We start from the raw sequence: 19,663 nt of genomic DNA on the forward strand, positions 1-19,663 counted from the left end.
GAGGTTGGCTACAGTCCCTTGGACCTTAAATTTCTGAATAATATGTGCATCTGTAGTCACAGGAACATCAAGCTGCTAGGAGATGGTCTTATAACTTTTACCTTTAACATGTTTGTCTATAATTTTCTAATCTCCTGAGACAACTCTTTCCTTTGCTTCCTCTGGTCCATGTTGAGTGTGATACACACCATGTCACCAAACAGCACAGTGAGTATCTGTAGCCCTCTATACAGGCCCACTCACTGATTCCAAGATTGTAGACAACTATGATGCTAATTAGTGGACACATCTTGATTTAACATGTCCCTTTTGTCACATTATTTTCAGGGGTACCATCATTTCTGTACAGGCCTATTTCAAGAGATTTTTTTTTTTTTTAAATTCTGTGGAAGCATGGTTGAAAAAGCAATATCTGACTTTCATTTGTTCATTATCTTAGTTTTTGATTTATTTTACATTCAAACCATTGTGGGGTTTTTTTGTCATTAAACGAGGGGTACCAACAATTTTGACCACGTGTGTATTACATAAGACTCTGTAAATGAGGCATCTCACTTCTTGACTTGACAGAGTTGAGTAAATCAGTACACAGGACCCCGATCCAGCGGGCAGGTCAAGTGGGAGCCCTGCGAATAGCCTCCTACCCGCTGGCATCCCATCGCCTCATCTGATTAGTAGGCCTGACAAATCATCTTGCCGCAACAATAACATCCTGCCTGCAAATCGGATGATGGATTATGGCGGTTTGCAGGGGGTTACACAATACTGACTTGGCAATTGGACCAGGATTCTACAAATTATCGCTCATCTCTGTGATACATGTATTATTGGCATCTCGATCTGATGAGGCCTTTTAGGCTATATTTTCTCAATTTTGGAAAAACAGGGACTGCCTAGTTGTCAGTAAACAGAAGTCTAGTAACACAAACAGCAGAATGACTACTTTTACCTGAGCAGTAATGAAGGGATGGCGTCATATCAGATCTTGCACATAGGTCAGATAAAAAGAATGACTAGTCTCCCAATATGTTATTCTTGATGAACAGGAAACCTACAGATACAAAAGGGCGGCACCTCTCCGACTCATCAGTTGGTTTCCTATTCCTGATGGGACCGGATCCTACAGATTCAAGACGTCCCCAGGGCCAGCCAGTCGGCTCAGGTAGCGGGGGGGGGGATCTCCTACCTCGACTGATGCGGAGGCCTTGGAAGTGCCACAGTTGTCCTCGATGGACTTCACGGAAGTTTGTGTGCAGCAGGGAGCGGGGTTCGGAGGATCGCCGCCTTCGAAAGGTAGCCAGAGTGAGGTAAGTATCCCCTGGGCCTCCCTGCGGTGCGGGGGCCCTGTGCCCAAGTCCGGTAGTGTCTGGCACGGGGGTGCATGCGGCTCCACGGAGCGGCCTTGGACATGATCAGCACCATTTTGGGGTCGCCGGGTCATGTTGGGGTGTGGGGCCAGCGGTTGCTTCCAGGTCACCGGCGTTGGCTCCCTTCTGCGCATGCGCAGGGCTGTTCTTGTCCCGGGAAAATGGCGACCACCATCCTAGGGGACTGGAGCCCTGACTTTGAAACAGGAAGTGCACCTGCAGGGGGCGGGGGAGTCTGGGGAGGAAGCGCGGCATCACCTGCTGACCGGATACTGAGGGGAAGTATATATGGCCGTTAAGCAGGGGGACCCATGCTTCTGGTCCATTTTTTCATCACCATGAAGGATGAGCAGCTGCAGCAACCACTGCAGCAGGAAGAAGCCACAGAGCAGCAAGTGACAGAGAAATCTCAGACCCGACAGAAGAACTGGAGTACAGGTCGGGGCCAATTGATTGACCGGTCCAGCCGGAAGAGCTGTTCCAGACGGCAGAGAGCATCACCAGCTGAGATATTCCCCCCTCGTATCCTGGAACCTATTTCTGCAAATGATCTTGGTGAATGTTCACCTAATGATGCAGCCTCCCCCTTATGTTTTTTGTCCTAGGGGAAGAAATGCAAAGATAAGGCAAGGCACAGAGAATGCGCCCTTTGTAGATGCCCCCTACCGGACTCTTGTTCAAAGAGATTATGCCCCCCTGTATCCAGCAGACGGTGAGGTCTCAGGGAATGGGGAGGGAGGAGCAGCGTTAGAGAGTCTACAATATATTGCCCATTAATATTCCCCTCAGGTGGCAGAAGAGACTCCCAACTTCACTTCAATTCTCAAGGACATCATCAGAACAGAAGTAAGGGAGTCCATAAAGTCCCTGACTCAGGGCGAGAGTTCTAGGCAGGAAGAACCCCCAGAATCTGATTCATCGGTTGACTGGAGGAGAGATGACAGTTCCCCTGAATCATTCTTCTCCGCTTCTTCATCTGAGGAGGACTTGGGCCGCTTCTGTCTGTGCCTAGACCGGGTAGATAAACTAGTAAAGGCGGTCAGGGGAACAATGGGGATAGTGGAGCCCAGGCCAGAACTATCCATGCAAGAAATTATGTTTAAGGGATTGGATCAGAAAAAACAAAGATCCTTTCCCTTGAATAAAAAGATTCAAGAACTGATTCTCCGGGCATGGAAGAGGCCGGAAAAGAAGGGCTCCTTACCTCTGGCACTCAGGCGGAGATATCCTTTTGACGACCCAGGTGTTAACATCTGGGAGAAAGACCCTAAATTGGATGCAGCTGAGGCCAAAGCATCAACAAAAATCTTCTCTGCCTTTTGAGGATATTGGGGCCCTTAAGGATCCCCTGGATAGAAAGGTGAACATTTTTCTTAAAGGAACTTGGGAGATGGTGGCCAGATCCCTGAGACCTGCATTGGCATCCACTTGCATGGCCAGATCTATGAATGTCTGGCTAGACCAACTTGAGTCTCAGCTAAAAGAGGGAGCCTCACGGGAAGCAATTCTCGGAGCCCTTCCAACATATCAGGGGGCCGCAGCCTATCAGATGCCTCAGTGGATTCGGTCAGAATGGCGGCAAGGGCAGCTGGCCTCTCCAATGCGGCCCGCTGAGCACTATGGTTAAAATGCTGGCCAGGCGACATCCAAGCAAGGTCTAAGCTCTGCGCCATCCCGTGTGAGGGGGAGTATCTCTTTGTCACAGTCCTGGATGAGCTGCTGGATAAGGCAGGGGATGAGGAAAAAAAAGGTTCCCCATCCTAGCGTCCTCTGCTTACAAAGGGGTGCCTTCAGCAGGAGAAAATTAGGTCAGAGAAGGCCGACAAGAGATCGTTCCAAGTGGGATGACAGGAAAAGAAGAGGTACTGGCTTCATGTTTAGGCGTTCATCGCGGGAACGAAAGAAGCCATCCCAATGACTAGCAATCCCCGTAGGGGGTAGACTGGCGGCCTTTTATCCAGCCTGGACTCCTATCACCAACAGCATTTTGGTGCAGGATGTGATATCGACAGGACTAAAGCTTGAGTTCCTCTCCATTCCAGGGGATGTTTAGGATAACTCCAGTCCGTCCCTCTCAGATAGAACAAACGGATCTTGAAACAGAGATTGTTCAATTGTGCCACAAAAAGTCCTAGTGGAAGTACCGGAATCTGAGGAGGGTAGAGGATTTTGCTCTCCCCTGTTCTTGGTGCGGAAACCGGATAATTCCTACAGGACCATTATCAACCTTCGGTCCCTTAATAGGTTCCTAGTAGCTCGGCCCTTTAAAATGGAAAGTCGGTTCAGCAATAAAAAATGTTGTTTGAAAACTGTTTTATGGTGGTTTTAGATTTAAAAGACGCATACTACCATGTGCCCATTCATACAGTACACCAACGCTTCTTAAGAGTGGCTGTTTCCATAGATGGCGTAATCCGGCATTTCCAGTATAGAGCGCTCCCCTTTGGCCTTTCGGTAGCACCTCGAGTTTTTACAAAGTTAATATCTGAAGTTATGGCCCACCTTCGCGAGTCGGATATCTTAATAGTACCTTACTTAGACGACTTCTTGATTATAGGCAATTCTGCAGACCATTGCCTTTTCCAAGTAGAAAGGTCTATATCCATTCTAGAACAATTGGGTTGGCTGATAAACTTTGAAAAATCTCGTTTACAACCCTTGAAGGTCCAGCAATTTCTCAGCCTCATTTTTGATTCGGAAAAGCAAGAATGTCATCTGCCAACTGACAAAATCTCTCAGTCGTCATCAGGTTTTGCGTGCGGTAAATAAACCCTCCATGACCCTCAGACAGGCCATGTCCCTATTGGGTTCTCTAATATCTTGTATCCCGGCCTTCAAATGGGCTCAGTTTCACACCAGAGCCCTTCAGAGCGATATTTTATCTAATGATAGAGCCCTAGGGGGGTCTCTACTCGGTAAAAGGACAGTAGGTCCATCTGCCTTGAATTCCCTAAAATGGTGACTTAACAAGAAAAACCTGTCCTCCGTAGTTCCCTGGGAGAATCGCATGTCCTGTGTAGTAACTACAGATGCAAGCCCATCAGGGTGAGGAGCCCATATGGGGGATATCGTGGTCCAGGGACATTGGGACCCCTCAGTAGAAAGTTCCTCCAATCTGAAGGAACTATTGGTGGTAGAGTTGTCAATTAAAAAAACTCCTTGTGTACCTACAGGGTCACCATGTCAGAATTCTCTCAGACAACCAGGTGACAGCGCAATGCCCTTCCAGACATCAGAAAGACATTTTCTATCGTTAACAGCGCTGCACATAAGAGGGAAGGACAATATCACAGCTGACTTTCTAAGCCGCAATACTCTAAGACAGGTAGAATAGTGTCTGAATGGTGCCATCTTCAACCAGATTGTCTGTATGTGGGGCCAACCTGATTTAGACCTCTTCGTCACCAGGCAGAACAGAAAAGTAAAACAGTTCTGTTCTCTGAATCCGGGAGACAAACCTCTGGTGGTGGACGCCTTCCTGAGGAAGAGGGATTTCGATCTGGCCTACGCCATCCCCCCCATTATCCCTGTTACCTCTGGTAGTAAGGAAAATCAGAGAAGACAGGGCAATGATCATTCTTATTGTCCTATTCTGGCCCAGAAGGGCCTGGTTTTCCTGGCTGAGGACAATGCGGGCAGCGACCCGTGAGTACTTCCAGATCTCCCGGATCTTCTCTTCCAAGGCCCAGTCAGTCATCCGAAGGTAGCAGGGCTCCACCTGATGGCGTGGAGTTTGAAAGATTATTGAAGGACAAAGGATTCTCCCCAATCTAATAGACATCCTTCTGAAAAGTAGAAAATCAGTAACAACCAAAATCTATGCTAGAACCTGGAGACAATTTCTAGCCACTTTTGACCTTAAAATCGAAAAGGGGGTTCCTATAAGACAGATTTTAGAATTCATGCAGAAGGGTCTGGAATTAGGGTTAGCTACTAGCACCTTGAAAGTGCAAATTTCAGCCCTTGGTGCCTTATTTAATTGTGATGTTGCAAAGAACTACTGGATATCCAGATTCATTAAAGCAGCTAGCAGATCTAGGCCCATACAAAGGGTAAGGTGCCTACCATGGGACTTAAACTTGGTCCTTACGGCGATGACGAAGACTCAGTTTTAACCCATGTAGCCTTTTTGGTAGCTATTACATCGGCATGTAGAATAAGCAATATCCAGGCACTCTCTAGAAACCCTCCTTACACGCAGATTTTGAACAACAGGGTAGTACTTAGGCCAGACCCTGCCTACTTGCCCAAGGTTGCCTCAGACTTCCACAGATCACAAGAGATAGTTCTCCCCTCCTTCCTCCCTAACCCCACAAACCAGAAGGAGGAAAAACTTCATACCTTAGATGTTATAAGTTGCCTATTACAGTATCTCTCTGTCACTAATTCCTGGAAAAAAGACAATGCCTTATTTATATCCTTCAAGCGCTCTAGGAAGGGTCTTAAGGTCCCTTTACATTTAGCGATGCACCAGCGATCCCGACCACGATACGACATGGTAAGGATCGCTGGTGCATCGCTAAATGGTCGCTAGTGGGCTGCCACACAGGCAGATATCACAGCGACGCAGCAGCGATCTAGAGGTCGTTACTGACATTTCAGACGCGACGATCCTGACGTCCTCCCGTCCGCGCGTCGGCGCCAGCAGGAAGCGCCCGACGAGAAATGGAGCTGCGCGATCAGCGATGGACAGCGGGGGAGGCGGTTGGAGGTAAGAATCACACACAGCGATATCGCTGCTGCGTCACCAAATCGGTGATGCTTTAGCGATATTGTTAGCGATATCGCTATGTGTAAAACCCCCTTTAGAGTTTCAAAGTGTACATTAGCTAGATGGATTAGGGAGTCTATCTCTCTAGCTTATACAGCAGGTGGTCGGTCCGGCTCGGCAGAACTTAAGGGCGCATTCTACCAGAGCCAAGGCAACCTCTTGGGCGGAAAGATCTTGAGTGTCCATCGATCAGATATGTAAGGCGGCTACGTGGTCATCCCCTTGCACCTTTTTTAACCATTATAGGCTAGACATGGGTGATTCCTCAGATCTCACATTCGGTTAAGGGTACTGCAGGCTGTAGTCCCTCCCTAAGATAGTGTTACATCTCTGTAATTCTCTTGTGGTGCTGTCATGGGAGTTCGAATAAAGTATTAAGTTACGTACCGGTAACGGTATTTTTCGGAAGCCCATGACAGCCCCTTAGTTCCCTCCCTTTCACGTGTGGGTGTGCACTTCTTCCACTTATAATTCGCACGTGGGTTGATTAGCTCAGGTTGTGTATATATTTTGTGCCATTAACCATGGAGGGCCTCTCAAGCTCTGGAATCCAACTGTTGGATGGGAGAGGTGCCGCCCTTTTGTATCTGTAGGTTTCCTTTTCCTGAAGGGCGGATACCCTCTCTTATGGTGCTGTCACGGGCTTCCGAAAAATACCGTTACCGGTACGTAACATACTTTTTTTTTATTAAACAAAATGCAGCCGGGCTCCAAGGGTTTTTCAGAACTGGAAACCCCCATTTTTAAAATTCAAAAGGCATATCAGAAAATTGAAAAACATTTCAATATAACCTAATAAAAATTGTCCCTTTCCTCCACAACCTCCGCATAAGATCACGTTAACACATTCAGTATTTTACATCAGTATTTGTAAGCCAAAACCAGGAGTGGGTGATAAATACAGAAGTGGTGGCGTGTTTCTATTATACTTTTCCTCTGATTGTTCCACTAATGGTTTTGTCTTACAAATACTGAACATGTCATTGTGGCCTAATGGGGAGATATGGTTAGAAGCATGGCAGCCATTAGTAATTTAATTAAATAAAAAAAAAACAACAACATAAAATCATGCACTTCTATCCAATAGAAAGATGTTTTATTGCGAGTTTGTCATTATTACATATTGAATGTTAGTTGAAATGAAAACGGTAATAAAGGATGAAGTTTTGCACTATTGTTAGATGAAATTTTAAAAGATTTTAGAAACTTTTTATCTTTTTGGGGTTAGTGTAATAAGATTTGAAAAAGAATGGTATCAATTAGGAATGTTATTGCATCCTCCACCAATAGAGGGAGCTGTTACAAGCCGCTGTAGTCGTGAGATAAGGTGACGTTTTTCCCATCATACTCGGATGTGTTCAAACAGCGAAGGAAGAAGTCGCTGAGGTCGTTGGTGGAGATGACATTTCCGCCGCGCTCGCCAACTTTCACAGTGTAATCTCCAGTGAAAGGCTTATTATCTGCACAGGTAGAGACAGGAGCAGTTATTATATACATAGAGGCATCACCAGCATATTGAAAGGGTACAGAGCCCACAAATCTGATAACTTAATGTTGCTTTTGTACCACCACTAGGGTATAACTACTTCTACCGATTATTTTTAAAAACATGACATTTATCAATAAAGATTTGTCAAAGCCAAAGTATCAAAAACGCAATAAATATGCATAAAAAGGAAATGCATTCAAAGATGCAATGAAAAAAAAAACCCACAAGTAACCTAATGGGTTCAGCAGTACTCAAGGTTCCTAAGAGCAAAGTGGCCTCCATAATCCTTAAATGGAAGAAGTTTGGGACCACCAAAAGTTTTCCTAGTCCAGCCAAACTGAGCAATCGTGGGAGAAGAGCCTTGGTGAGAGAGGTAAAGAAGAACCCAAAGATAACTGTGGATGAGCTCTACCGATGCAGTAGGGAGTTAGTTGACTTGGTGGAAATTTCTCCTATCACTGCAACCCTCCACCAGTCAGGCCTTTATGGCAGAGAGGCACGACTGAAGCCTCTCCTCGGTGCAAGACATATGAAATCCTGCATAGCGTTTGCTAAAAAACACATGAAGGACTGCCAGAATATGAGAAATAAGAATCGCTGGTCTGATGACATGAAGATAGACCTTTTTAGTGATAATTCTAAGCGGTATGTGTGGAGAAAACCAGGCACTGCTCATCACCTGCCCAATACAATCCCAACAGTGAAACATGGTGGCGGCAGCATCATGCTATGGGGGTCTTTTTCAGCTGCGGGGACAGGTGACTGGTTGCAATTGAAGGAAACATAATTGCAGCCAAGTACAGAGATATCCTGGATGAAAACCTCTTCCAGAGTGCTCTGGACACCTCAGACTTGGCCAAAGGTTCACCTTCTAACAAGACAATGACCCTAAACACACAGCTAAAATAACAAAGGAGTGGCTTCAGAACTACTCTGTAACCATTCTTGACCAGCCAGAGCCCTCACCTAAACCCAATTGAGCATCTCTGGAGAGACCTGAAAATGGCAGTCCACCAACATTCACCATTCAACCTGATGGAACTGGAGAGAATCCCCAAATCCAAGTGTGTAACACTTGTTGCATCATTCCCAAGAAGACTCATGGCTGTACTAGCTCAAAAGGGTGCTTCTATTCAATACGGAGCAAAGAGTCTGAATACTTCAGATCATGTGATATTTCAGTTTTTCTTTTTTTTTAATAAATTTGCAATAATTTCTACATTTCTGTTTTTTTTCAGTTAAGATGGGGTGCAGAGTGTACATTAGTGAGAAAAAAAATGAACTTTTTTGAATTTACAAATTGGCTGCAATGAAACAAAGAGTGAAATTTAAAGGGATCTGGATACTTTCCGTACCCACTGTAAACAGTTGTGCTCAAAAGTTTACATACCCCGGCAGAATTTTTTTATTTCTTGGCGTTTTTTCAGAGAATATTAATGATATCACCAAAACTTTCTCCACTCATGGTTAGTGGATGGGTGAAGCCATTTATTGTCAAACTACTGTGATTTCTCTTTTTAAATCATAATGACATCCCAAAACATCCAAATGACACTGATCAAAAGTTCACATACCCTGGTGATTTTGGCCTGATAACATGCACAGAAGTTGACACAAATGGGTTTGACTGGCTACTAAAGTTAACATCCTCACCTGTGACCTGTTTGTTTGTAATCAGTGTGTGTGCATAAAAGCTGAGTGAGATTCTGGTATCCAGATCTTGCATGTTTCATCTAGACTCTTGCATGTTTCATCCAGCCACTGACGTTTCTGGATTGTGAGTCATGGGGAAAGCAAAAGAATTGTCAACGGAACTACAGGAAAAGGTAGCTGAACTGTATAAAACAGGAAAGGGATACAAAAAGATATCCAAGGAATTGATAATGCCAGTCAGCAGCATTCAAACTTTGATTAAAAAATGGAAAATCTGGGGCTCTGTAAAAACAAAACCATGGTCAGGTAGACCCAAACAAAAAAGGGCATCCACAACTGTCAGGAAAATAGTTTGGGATGCAAAGAAAAACCCACAACTAACATTAGCTGAAATACAGGACTCTCTGAAAACTAGTGGTGTGGCTGTTTCAAGATGCACAATAAGGAGGCACTTTAAGAAAAAATGTGCTGCATGGTTGAGTTGCCAGAAGAAAGCCATTACTGTGCAAATGCCACAAAGTATCTTGCCTACAATATGCAAAAAAGCACAGAGACAAGCCTCAAAACTTCTAGAACAAGGTAATTTGGAGTGATGAGACCAAACTTGAACTTTTTGTCCAAAACCATAAACATTACATTTGGAGACAGGTCAACAAGGCCTATGATGAAAGGAACACCATTCTTACTGTAAAGCATGGAGGTGGATCGCTGATGTTTTGGGGGATGTGTGAGCTATAAAGGCACAGGAAACTTGGTCAAAGTTGAAGGAAAGATGAATGCAGCACGTTATAAGCAAATACTGGAGGCAAATTTGCACATATCAGCCCAGAAGCTGAGCATGGTACGTATTTGGATGTTCCAACAGGACAACGCTCCAAAACACAAGGCCAAGACGACCTGTCATTGGCTACAGCAGAACACAGTGAAGGTTCTGGAGTGGCCATCTCAGTCTCCTAACCTCAATATCATTGAGCCACTCTGGGGAGATCAAGCATGCAGTTCATGCTAGACAGCCCAGGAATTTACAGGAACTGGAGGTTTTTTGCCAAGAAGAGTGGGCAGCTTTACTGTCTGAGAAAATTAAGAACCTCATCCACAACTACCACAAAAGACTTCAAGCGGTCATTGATGTTAGAGGGGGCAATACATGGTATTAAGAAATGGTGTATGTAAACATTTGATCAGGGTCATTTGGATGTCTTGGGTTGTCCTTATGATTTAAAAAGGGAAAACACAGTTTGATAATAAATGGCTTCACCCAACCACGGCCGGGGTATGTAAACTTTTCAGCACACCTGTATGTCTATGAGGCTGTCAGGAGATCAGTGGTTGGACCTAAAATATATCGTGTGAACGTAGCCATACAGCCACACTTTCTGGCCGGAGTGCTGTCTGGGGGAAGGGGGGTAAAGAAAAGGCACTTAATCAATAAGGCTGTTCAGAAAATAGAAAAAAAAAAAAAAAACGCTGCCACATTCACTAGTCTTCATGTTTCAGTTGAGACTCACCTATTCAAGTCTGAGTGAGAAAAAAAAAAAATTGGATCCCATATCGATCAACGGTATAGCATCGAATTTTTAGGGAAACAGTTGTGTGACACTGTTTGCCCCCTTTCTGATTTCCTATTCTTTTGCATGTTTGTCACACTTAAATGTTTCAGATCACCAAACAAATGTAAATATTAGACAAAGATAATACAAGTAATCACAAAATGCAGTTTTTAAATTAAAGTATTTATTATTAAGGGAAAAGAAATCCAAACCCTGTGTGAAAAAGTGTTCCCTAAACCTAATAACTGGTTGGGCCACCATTAGCAGCAACAACTGCAATCAAGCATTTGCAATAACTGGCAGAGAGTCTTTTACAATGCTCTGGAGGAATTTTGGCCCACTAATCTTTGCAGAATTTGCAAACTTATTCCCCCTCCCCTGAGGATGGGGGAACAACAAATGATGATGAATTGGGGGTGCGGCAGCAAATGATGGTAAATTCAGGGTGGGGGAGAGAAATTGATAATGAATTAGAGGGTGGGGGTGAGAAAGAGAAGACATGACCATGAATTAGAGCATAAGGGGAATTAATTTATAAGTGGCTATTTATGGTTGGTGGGGGCATAGTGGTAGATTATCATTAATATTTGGAATGGTGGGTTGCATAATAATTAAATTATATATTAATGGTGGGTGCACGTCTGTATTCAGTTGCGTAGTGTAGAAGAAAGGAAAAAAGTGGGGAATGTGCTCTGGAAGCGGCGCTCTAGATAGCTGTTATTTTATGCAGAGACGAGTCCTGACTGGAAGAAGTGATGACGGTCTGCAGTGCATGAAAAAAAAAAAAAAAAGCAAAGATGAAGAACTTCAACTAGAGATGTCACTGGTAAGTCAGTATTACCTGTACACTGACAATATACACTATATACTATGGACAGAGTTCCTGTGTATAATGTCACTGGTGATCACTGTATTACCTGTACACTGACACTATAAACAGAGCCCCTGTGTATAATGGCACTTAGTATTGTGTTTTATTAATGATCAGTATTATAGTGTTCGGTCACAATGTGGTGGTAATATGTGGTCTGGTCACTATGTGACGTTATTGGTCCCTTGTATGGGGTATTATTAATCACTTTAAAAAGTGTATGTGACTCATTCCCTTAAAGAAAAATAAATACAAATATACCTAAAAAGAGTACTGGGTATTTTAAAGAAATGTTTAATAGTAGAGTAGGTCGCTGCCAAAAGAGACTACCTTGTCATGGTGGTGGGTTAAAAAAATCTTTTGGCCAAATCAAAAGCTGCTGGCTATATATGTGAAAAAGACACAGAAAGAACACACAGTATGACAAACGTGCATGAATACTCTGTTGTAAAATCTATGTAACAGTAAGCAGCAAGTGTGTTCTTTTACTAGCACTTACTGTTACATAGATTTTACAACAGAGTATTCATGCACGTTTGTCATACTGTGTGTTCTTTCTGTGTCTTAGTCTTTGGGTGGTGTGAACAGGGTCTTACTGACCTGTTCATTTTTGTGTGTGTCTCATGTGTTCTGTGGCTATATATGTGACCTGGTGTTCGATGGCAACTGATAATGTGTGATTAAGTGAGGACGTGGTCCTTTTCTAAGAGTGGGCGGTGGGACTGTGAAAGGTTTGAGGAGTGTAGGCGGAGCTGGGGTGGATCCTGGGCAGAGCCTCAAGGGGGCCCAAAATTTTGCCAGTATGGGGCACTGAAATTCCTAGTTGCAGCCCTGTCTAATACATATGCGGCCGCCAACAGCTTCACATGGCACCAAAATACTGAATATAGAAGACCTGTCACTGTCAACCATGGTGGGCTATAATGTCCAAAACCTGACCGCCAGCCTCTCTATAGTAAGAGATTGTACATAAAACTGTGATATCCATGATATTTTGGAAAACCCCAATGGTCTCGCTTACCTGCAATGTGTGGAGGAAGCACAGCCACGTAGTCCAGACCAGAGCCTTGAAGGATCTTTAGCATCCGGATGTGATCCTCAGTCACTGGCAATAAGGCAGGTGGTACTTTGGTGATATCCCACTGTAGGAAAGCTTCAAAAGAAATACATTAATTACCAAGGATTTAAGGCATCACAAATGTATATATTTAAAGTGGTTCTCCAGTATTAGAAACACAATAACTCTTACAAAATTGGCACCGGATCTGTAAACAGGTTCTGTCTCTAGTATGTTTAGCTCCGCTCAATTGATATGCATGATCTGTCACGTGAGAATCCAAAAAAGCATGGAGATCGGACTGTCACCCATTGACAATAGTTTTCATTGCCAAGGGCTAGCTCGCACTTACTCTAACCACAATTTAGCAAATGTCAAAGCCGCAACATCCTAATAAGAACAATGGGAAGCTAGTTTGAGGCTGTGTGCCCACGTAGCAATTTTTAAGCGTTTTTGCCGCAATTTTCGGCGCAAAAACATTTAAAAATCGTGTACAGAACGCCCCCCATGCATTCCTATTGCATTCCGCACATGCTGTGCTAATGCTGCGTTTTTTTCCGCGGCGGAATCGCATCGCAGAAAAAAATCGCAGCATGCTCATTCTTTTGTGCGGAATCGCAAAGAATTGCCGCGATTCCGCACCCATAGGAATGCATGAGAACCGCTTACTTCCCGCATGTGGCTATGCCCACCATGCGGGAAGTTAAGCGTCTCATGTGCGGTTGGTACCCACGGTGTGGAGGAGAGGAGACTGTCCTCCAGGCCCTGGGTACCATACCCCTGTAAAAAAAAAAAAAAAAAAAAAAAAATAAAAAAAAAATCGGGGTATATTTACCTTCCGGCGTCCCGCGCTGCATTCCCGGCCTAAGCGTTCCCAGTAATGCCTTGCGGCAAGGCCCTGTAATGACGTGGTCTCGCGAGATCGCTATAGCAACGCGAGACTATGTCATCACAGGTCTCGCAAGGCATTACTGGGAACGCTGTGGCCCGGGAATGCAGCGCGGGACGACGGTAGGTAAATATACCCCGATTTTTTATTTTTTTTTAGCATTTTAACATTCTATCTTTTACTATTGATGCCGCATAGGCGGCCTCAATAGTAAAAACCTGGTCACACTTGTCAAACACTATGTTTGACAAGTGTGACCAACCTGTCTATCACTTTCCAAGCGATGCTTCAAATCGCTTGGAAAGTGCTTGATTATCGCACACGAAAATCGAGGCAAAATCGCGATCGTAATCGCGGTAAAATCGCTGTCAAATCGCGCGGAAAAAAACGCGCGATTTCTGGGAAGAAGTCCGGTTTTTAGTGAGCGTTTTAAAACGCTACGTGGGCACATAGCCTGAAAGAAGTTTCCCTTTAAAATTGAAATGGCTTATTGTAATAAACATTGTTACAGAGACTGCAATAAAATACTTAAGTACTTACAAAAAAAAATCTCTCTCCAAATTTATAGAAAACACTGCACAACATATAACACACAGCCTATTTAATGTTTTCATTGCAAGGCCGGTTTATAGTATTACAGGTACAACTCCGGATTTAATGACCCAAACTGACAGCTGTATAGGGACTTTTTTTTTTGAAAACCAGTCACTTTGGGTCATCAAACCTACTGTCTGTAATATGGACACTCCAAATAATACAAATGAACATATCAAATAACTTTATTCATACAAATATAATAGTGATCTAAATGGAAGAAAAACTAAAAGATTTTTTACTTTTTGACTGGTCGATTCCCCCCACCACCAATCTTCCCCTTTTTTTTTTTTCCAAGAGCCATAACTTTTATTTTTCCCTCTATGTAGCAACATGGGGCTTTTTTTTTTGTGGGACAAGCTGTAGTTTTGAAGGACACCTTGCATTTTACCATACAATATACTATAAATAGTAAAAAAATCCAATTGCAATAAAACTGTGCAAAAAACAATTCCATAATTACTTTGGGGGTTTTGTTTTATGGCGTCCATGGTCAACTAAAATTGACCCGGCATCATTATTCCCCTGGTCAGTACGTTAGGCCACGTTCAGCATTTTACATCAGTTATTTGTAAGACAAAATCAGTGGTGCAATTAGAGGAAAAATATAATAGAAACACGTCACCACTAGAGATGGGCGGACACCTTGATGTATAGGTTCGGACGAACAGTCCAAAACGTTCGGAGACCAGAACAGTACCCAAACCCCAGTTACTTGAATGGAGGGCCCGAACATCAGTATTTGCCACGCTGTTATATGAATGACATTTGTCCGTCATTCTGTCCCACACAGTAATCCATGTCTGGGGGATAAATAGTTTTCAACCTGGACAGTGCCAAAATGCGACCGTCCAGGCTGAGAACCACTGGTGAATGAACTGCTGTGAGCGCAGCCTCAGTGACCGGCTGTGATGTCATCGAGGTGAGATCCTCGCTAGCAACTTGAGAAAAACACAGTGCTAGCGTGGATCTCACCGAGGTCACTGCAGTTCAGCCAGACCGGAACACAGCCTCCGTGACCAGAAGTAACCTCAAATATGTCACCGCCGGTCACTGAGGCTGCGCTCGCAGTTCAGTCACCAGTGGTTCTCAGCCTGAACGGTCGCATTTTGGCACCGTCCTGGTTGAAAACTGTTTTTCCCCCAGACATGGATTACGGCGAGGGATTTTTTTTTTGTTCTTTTATTACAGAAGACGAGGGCTTCAGTGAAATTAGGCATTATATTCACCTAACTGTATTTGTTGTTTTTAACCTCTTTGTGCCAGTTGACATACTATACCGTCAATGTGCCCCAGCACAATTAGCCCAGGTACGGGATAGTACGTCATGGCGATCGGCCGCGCTCACGGGGGAAGCGCGGCCGAGTGTCAGGTGATACTCACAGATGACACCTGGCACTAAGTGCCAGGAGGGGTCACAGACCACTCCCGGCACTTTAACCACCGGAACGCTGCGATCAAACAAGATCGCAACATTCTGGTGCCGGCAGAGGGGCTGAAAACCCCTCTGCCTTTGGATCAGAGACCCCGCGGCGTGACTCAGGGTCCCGATTGCTGCTATGGTTACCTGATGTTGTCCGACATCTGGGTTACCAGAGCTGAGAAACTTCCTGTCATGCGCAGTGCATGATCAGGAAGTCTCTCATGTCAGTGTGCAGAAAGTGCTGTGCTGACAGCTTACACGGTGTTCCAAATTATTATGCAAAAAGAGTTTAGGAGTGATAAGGTTAGAAATTTTTTTGTTTGACATTTAAACTCATTGATGGTGATGTGTGTCAGGGCTCTTTATATATCACTGAAAGCAATTGCAGATACCTGTGCAAATTAGTTTGGCAGGTGTGTCCAAATAAAGGCAAGACTACTTAAGAAGGCTGTTCCACATTATTAAGCAGCCTACATTTTTTGCCAAAATGGGAAAGAAAAAGGATGTGTCGGCTGCTGAGACGCAACAAATTGTGGAGTATTTAGGTCAAGGCATGACTACAATCAACATTGCCAAGACACTTTATTGTGATCATCGCACAATCAAGAAGTATGTAGCCGATTCCCAGCACACACGTGTGCGTGCTGCTAAGGAAAAATTGAGGACTCTTTCCAACAGGCAATTGCGTCAGGTTAAAAGAGCAGCTGCAAAAATGCCTTGTCATAGTAGCAGACAAGTTTTTGAAGCTGCTGGTGCCTCCAACGTCCCCCGAACAACAAGATGCAGGGTCCTTCAGAGGTTTGCAGCTGTGCGTAAGCCATCCTGTCAACCACCTCTATCCACTGCACACAAGCAGAAACGGCTCCAGTGGGCCAAACGATACATGAAGACTGACTTCCAAACTGTTTTGATCACCGATGAATGCCGTGCAACGCTCGATGGTCCAGATGGATGGAGTGGAGGATGGCTGGTTGATGGACACCCCATGAAAACACGGCTAAGGCGTCAACAAGGAGGAGGTGGAGTAATGTTTTGGGCTGGAATCATGGGGAGAGAGATTGTCGGCCCCTTTAGGATCCCTGAAGGGATAAAGATGAACTCCATAATCTATGTGGAGATTCTAAAACAGCACTTCCTGCCATGGTTCAAGAGGAAGAACCGTGCTTTCCGCAGCAAGATCATTTTCATGCATGATAATGCACCGTCTCATGCTGAAAATAACACATCTGCATCTCTGGCTGCTATGGGCATAAAAGAGGACAAACTTATGGTATGGCCACCATCTTCTCCTGACCTCAACCCCATTGAGAACCTCTGGAGCATCATCAAAAGGAGTGTCTATGATAGCGGGAGGCAGTTCACATCTAAGCAACAGCTCTGGGAGGGTATTCTGTCCACATGCAAAACAATTGAAGCACAAACCATCCAAAAACTGACAAATTCAATGGACGAGAGAGTTCAGAAGCTTCTTTCCAACAAGGGGTCCTATGAGCAAATGTAACATCACCTAGAATAAAGTTTTGACTTGAAAACGGTTTGATTTAATTTTGTAATAAGCTGATAATGCTTATAATTTCACAATTGACCATTTTTTTGGTCAAAATAAAAAGGTTGAAAACTCTGCTGTGCATAATAATTTGGAACATGCATTTTGAGTGTTTATTATTTTAAAAAATATACTGTTTTCATAGGCAGTTTGTTAAAAAACACTGCAATTATACTAGAATATTAGGTGACTGGAAAATAACAATGACTGCAATTCATATAGGTAATTTAGAGAAAATAGGAGGAAATATTTTTTGCATAATAATTTGGAACACAGTGTATATGGCCTGCACAAAATGAGTGTCCCATAGTGGGACAAAGTGTAAAATAATAAAGTAAACAAATTTTTTTTAAAATAATTGTAAAAAATATTAAAAAAAAAAAAAAAAAAAAAAAATCAATATTCATTATATCAATAAATATTTGAATGAAAAAAAAATTCTAAACAAAAGTACACATATTTAGTATCACCGCGTCCAAAACGACCTGACCTATAAAACTGTCCCACTTGTTAATCCCTTTAGTGAACACCATAAAAAATAAGGCAAAAAAAACAATGCTTCATCATCATGCCACCGAACAAAAATTGGAATAACATGCAATCAAAAAGAATGATATAAACAAACATGTTTTTTGGTCCTTTCTGCAACCCGTACTTCATTCAGCCAGCGGCAAGCCTTGGTCACGTGATCATCCGTGGTACGCTAGGTCCTGCTTTTACTTATCTACTAGTAAATCTGCAGCTGTTAACCTAGACGACCGGGACTTCTCTTACAATTAACCGGCACAAGTGCCTCTTATCTGCTACAGAGAGACACGCCGCACCGCTCTCTAGCAACAGTGTTTTACTCCGGATCGCGGCTGAACACGTGACACCGGCGTCACGCCAGGTCCTGCTCTCCTCACCTAGACAGCGGAGACGCTGCAGACAACGGAGACACAGCAGTATACGTCCTGAGCGCGGCTGCACACGTGACACCGGCGTCACGCTAGGTCCTGCTCTCCTTACCTCAGAGAACGGAGACGCCGCAAACAACGGAGACGCAGGTACAGATCACGCGTACTGGAGTTGCTTGTTATTAGCTGGCTATAGCTTTTGGATTTTTCCGGGACTGTAAAAGGTATTTTTAGTACATAAAGATTGTTTTAAACCAATTATTTGGTAGGAAGTATTGCCACCGGCCAGGGCAATCTCCATGTGATTGTAATCAATCTGCCATTTTCTCCTCAACCATTATATATTCACTCCTAGGAATTTTTTCATGGTTGGACGATATTTTGGATACACATAAATAGATTTTTTATAGGTGGTGAACTAATATTGCAGTGATTTGGGTTTTCTTTGACTGAAATATTCATCATTTTGGCCTCTAAGAGTACGTTCGGATGAATTTTCTCATTATTGGCATTGTTTTTTTTTCTTTTGGATTCAATTAACCTACATGGTTTCTCTTAAAAGTATTTTCTTGGTGAATTGTATTTTTATAAGGTTTTTTAATAAATTTATAATAATTTTACAGTGCAGTGATGTTTTTGTGCGTAAAATTATTTTAATTTATTTATTTTAGATTGATCAATTTGACAAAACAGTGTTTTTTTGTCTAATTTTGCAGCACTATACACTCTGAGCACCACTGAAAGGATTTCTATTGATACAACGTGTTGATTGCCTTTTTTTGTAGTATTGCAATTTTGGGGTTTCCATTTTTTTCTTGTTATGCTGTTTACCAATTGGGATAATTCATTATAATTTTGCTAGACTGGACTTTTACGGATATGGAGATAACAAAGAGGTTTATTTTTTCGTATTTTCTTTAATGGGGCAATATGAATCTTTATACGTCATTGTAAATGCCGATGTCAAAAATTAACAGCGGCATTTAATAACTTAACACCCACCCCAGTGATCTGTTAGAGTAGGTCATCAATATGTTGATATATCTAACAACCACAAAAGAAACCGCGGACGGCACCGCTTTTACCGTGAACGTGTTGGTGATGTGCAGCAATCAGAAGACCAACAACCAAGGATCCCGTGTGCTTGACCTCGAAGTAATCACAACTTGAAATCCTTGTAGAAAAAAGGTCGCAGGACGGGATGAATTCTCAAATTTATTGACACATATTACATGTCATGGTCGGGAGGGTGACATCTAGAGTGCAAAAAGACTGACAGACGTCAGTCTTTTTGCACTCTAGATGTCACCCTCCCGACCACGACATGTAATATGTGTCAAATTTGAGAATTCATCCCGTCGAGTGCGACCTTTTTTCTACAAGGATCAATATGTTGATGCTGGACTACCCCTTTAATGGAGCAGTGACACCACATGCCCTCGCACGGGATTTTGGGACCTCTATTCTTGTCATTGCTGGGGACCCAGTGGTCGGACCTAGAGTAAGCATTCATATGACCTATGTTGTTCATGAAACCAAGATGGTGGTTAGAGCTAT

The 19,663-nt window shown here is 43.4% G+C and overlaps 1 protein-coding gene across 1 annotated transcript in view; it reads right to left on the minus strand.

Moving 5' to 3' along the window:
* Positions 1-7,212: 7,212 nt before the first annotated feature.
* BLVRB (biliverdin reductase B) overlaps positions 7,213-19,663 on the minus strand; it is a 33,248-nt gene continuing 20,797 nt past the window's right edge. Inside the window, exons 4-5 of the mRNA XM_073549273.1 lie at positions 12,723-12,854; positions 7,213-7,598 (exon numbers count right to left, since the gene is read on the minus strand). Coding sequence (XP_073405374.1) covers positions 7,438-7,598; positions 12,723-12,854 — 293 coding nt within the window. The 3' untranslated portion in view covers positions 7,213-7,437. The remainder of the gene's footprint in view (positions 7,599-12,722; positions 12,855-19,663) is intronic.

This window comes from Dendrobates tinctorius, unplaced genomic scaffold (genome assembly GCF_039654945.1).
Source record: "Dendrobates tinctorius isolate UK_male_01 unplaced genomic scaffold, ASM3965494v1 ptg000158l, whole genome shotgun sequence".
NCBI classification, from domain to species: domain Eukaryota; kingdom Metazoa; phylum Chordata; class Amphibia; order Anura; family Dendrobatidae; genus Dendrobates; species Dendrobates tinctorius.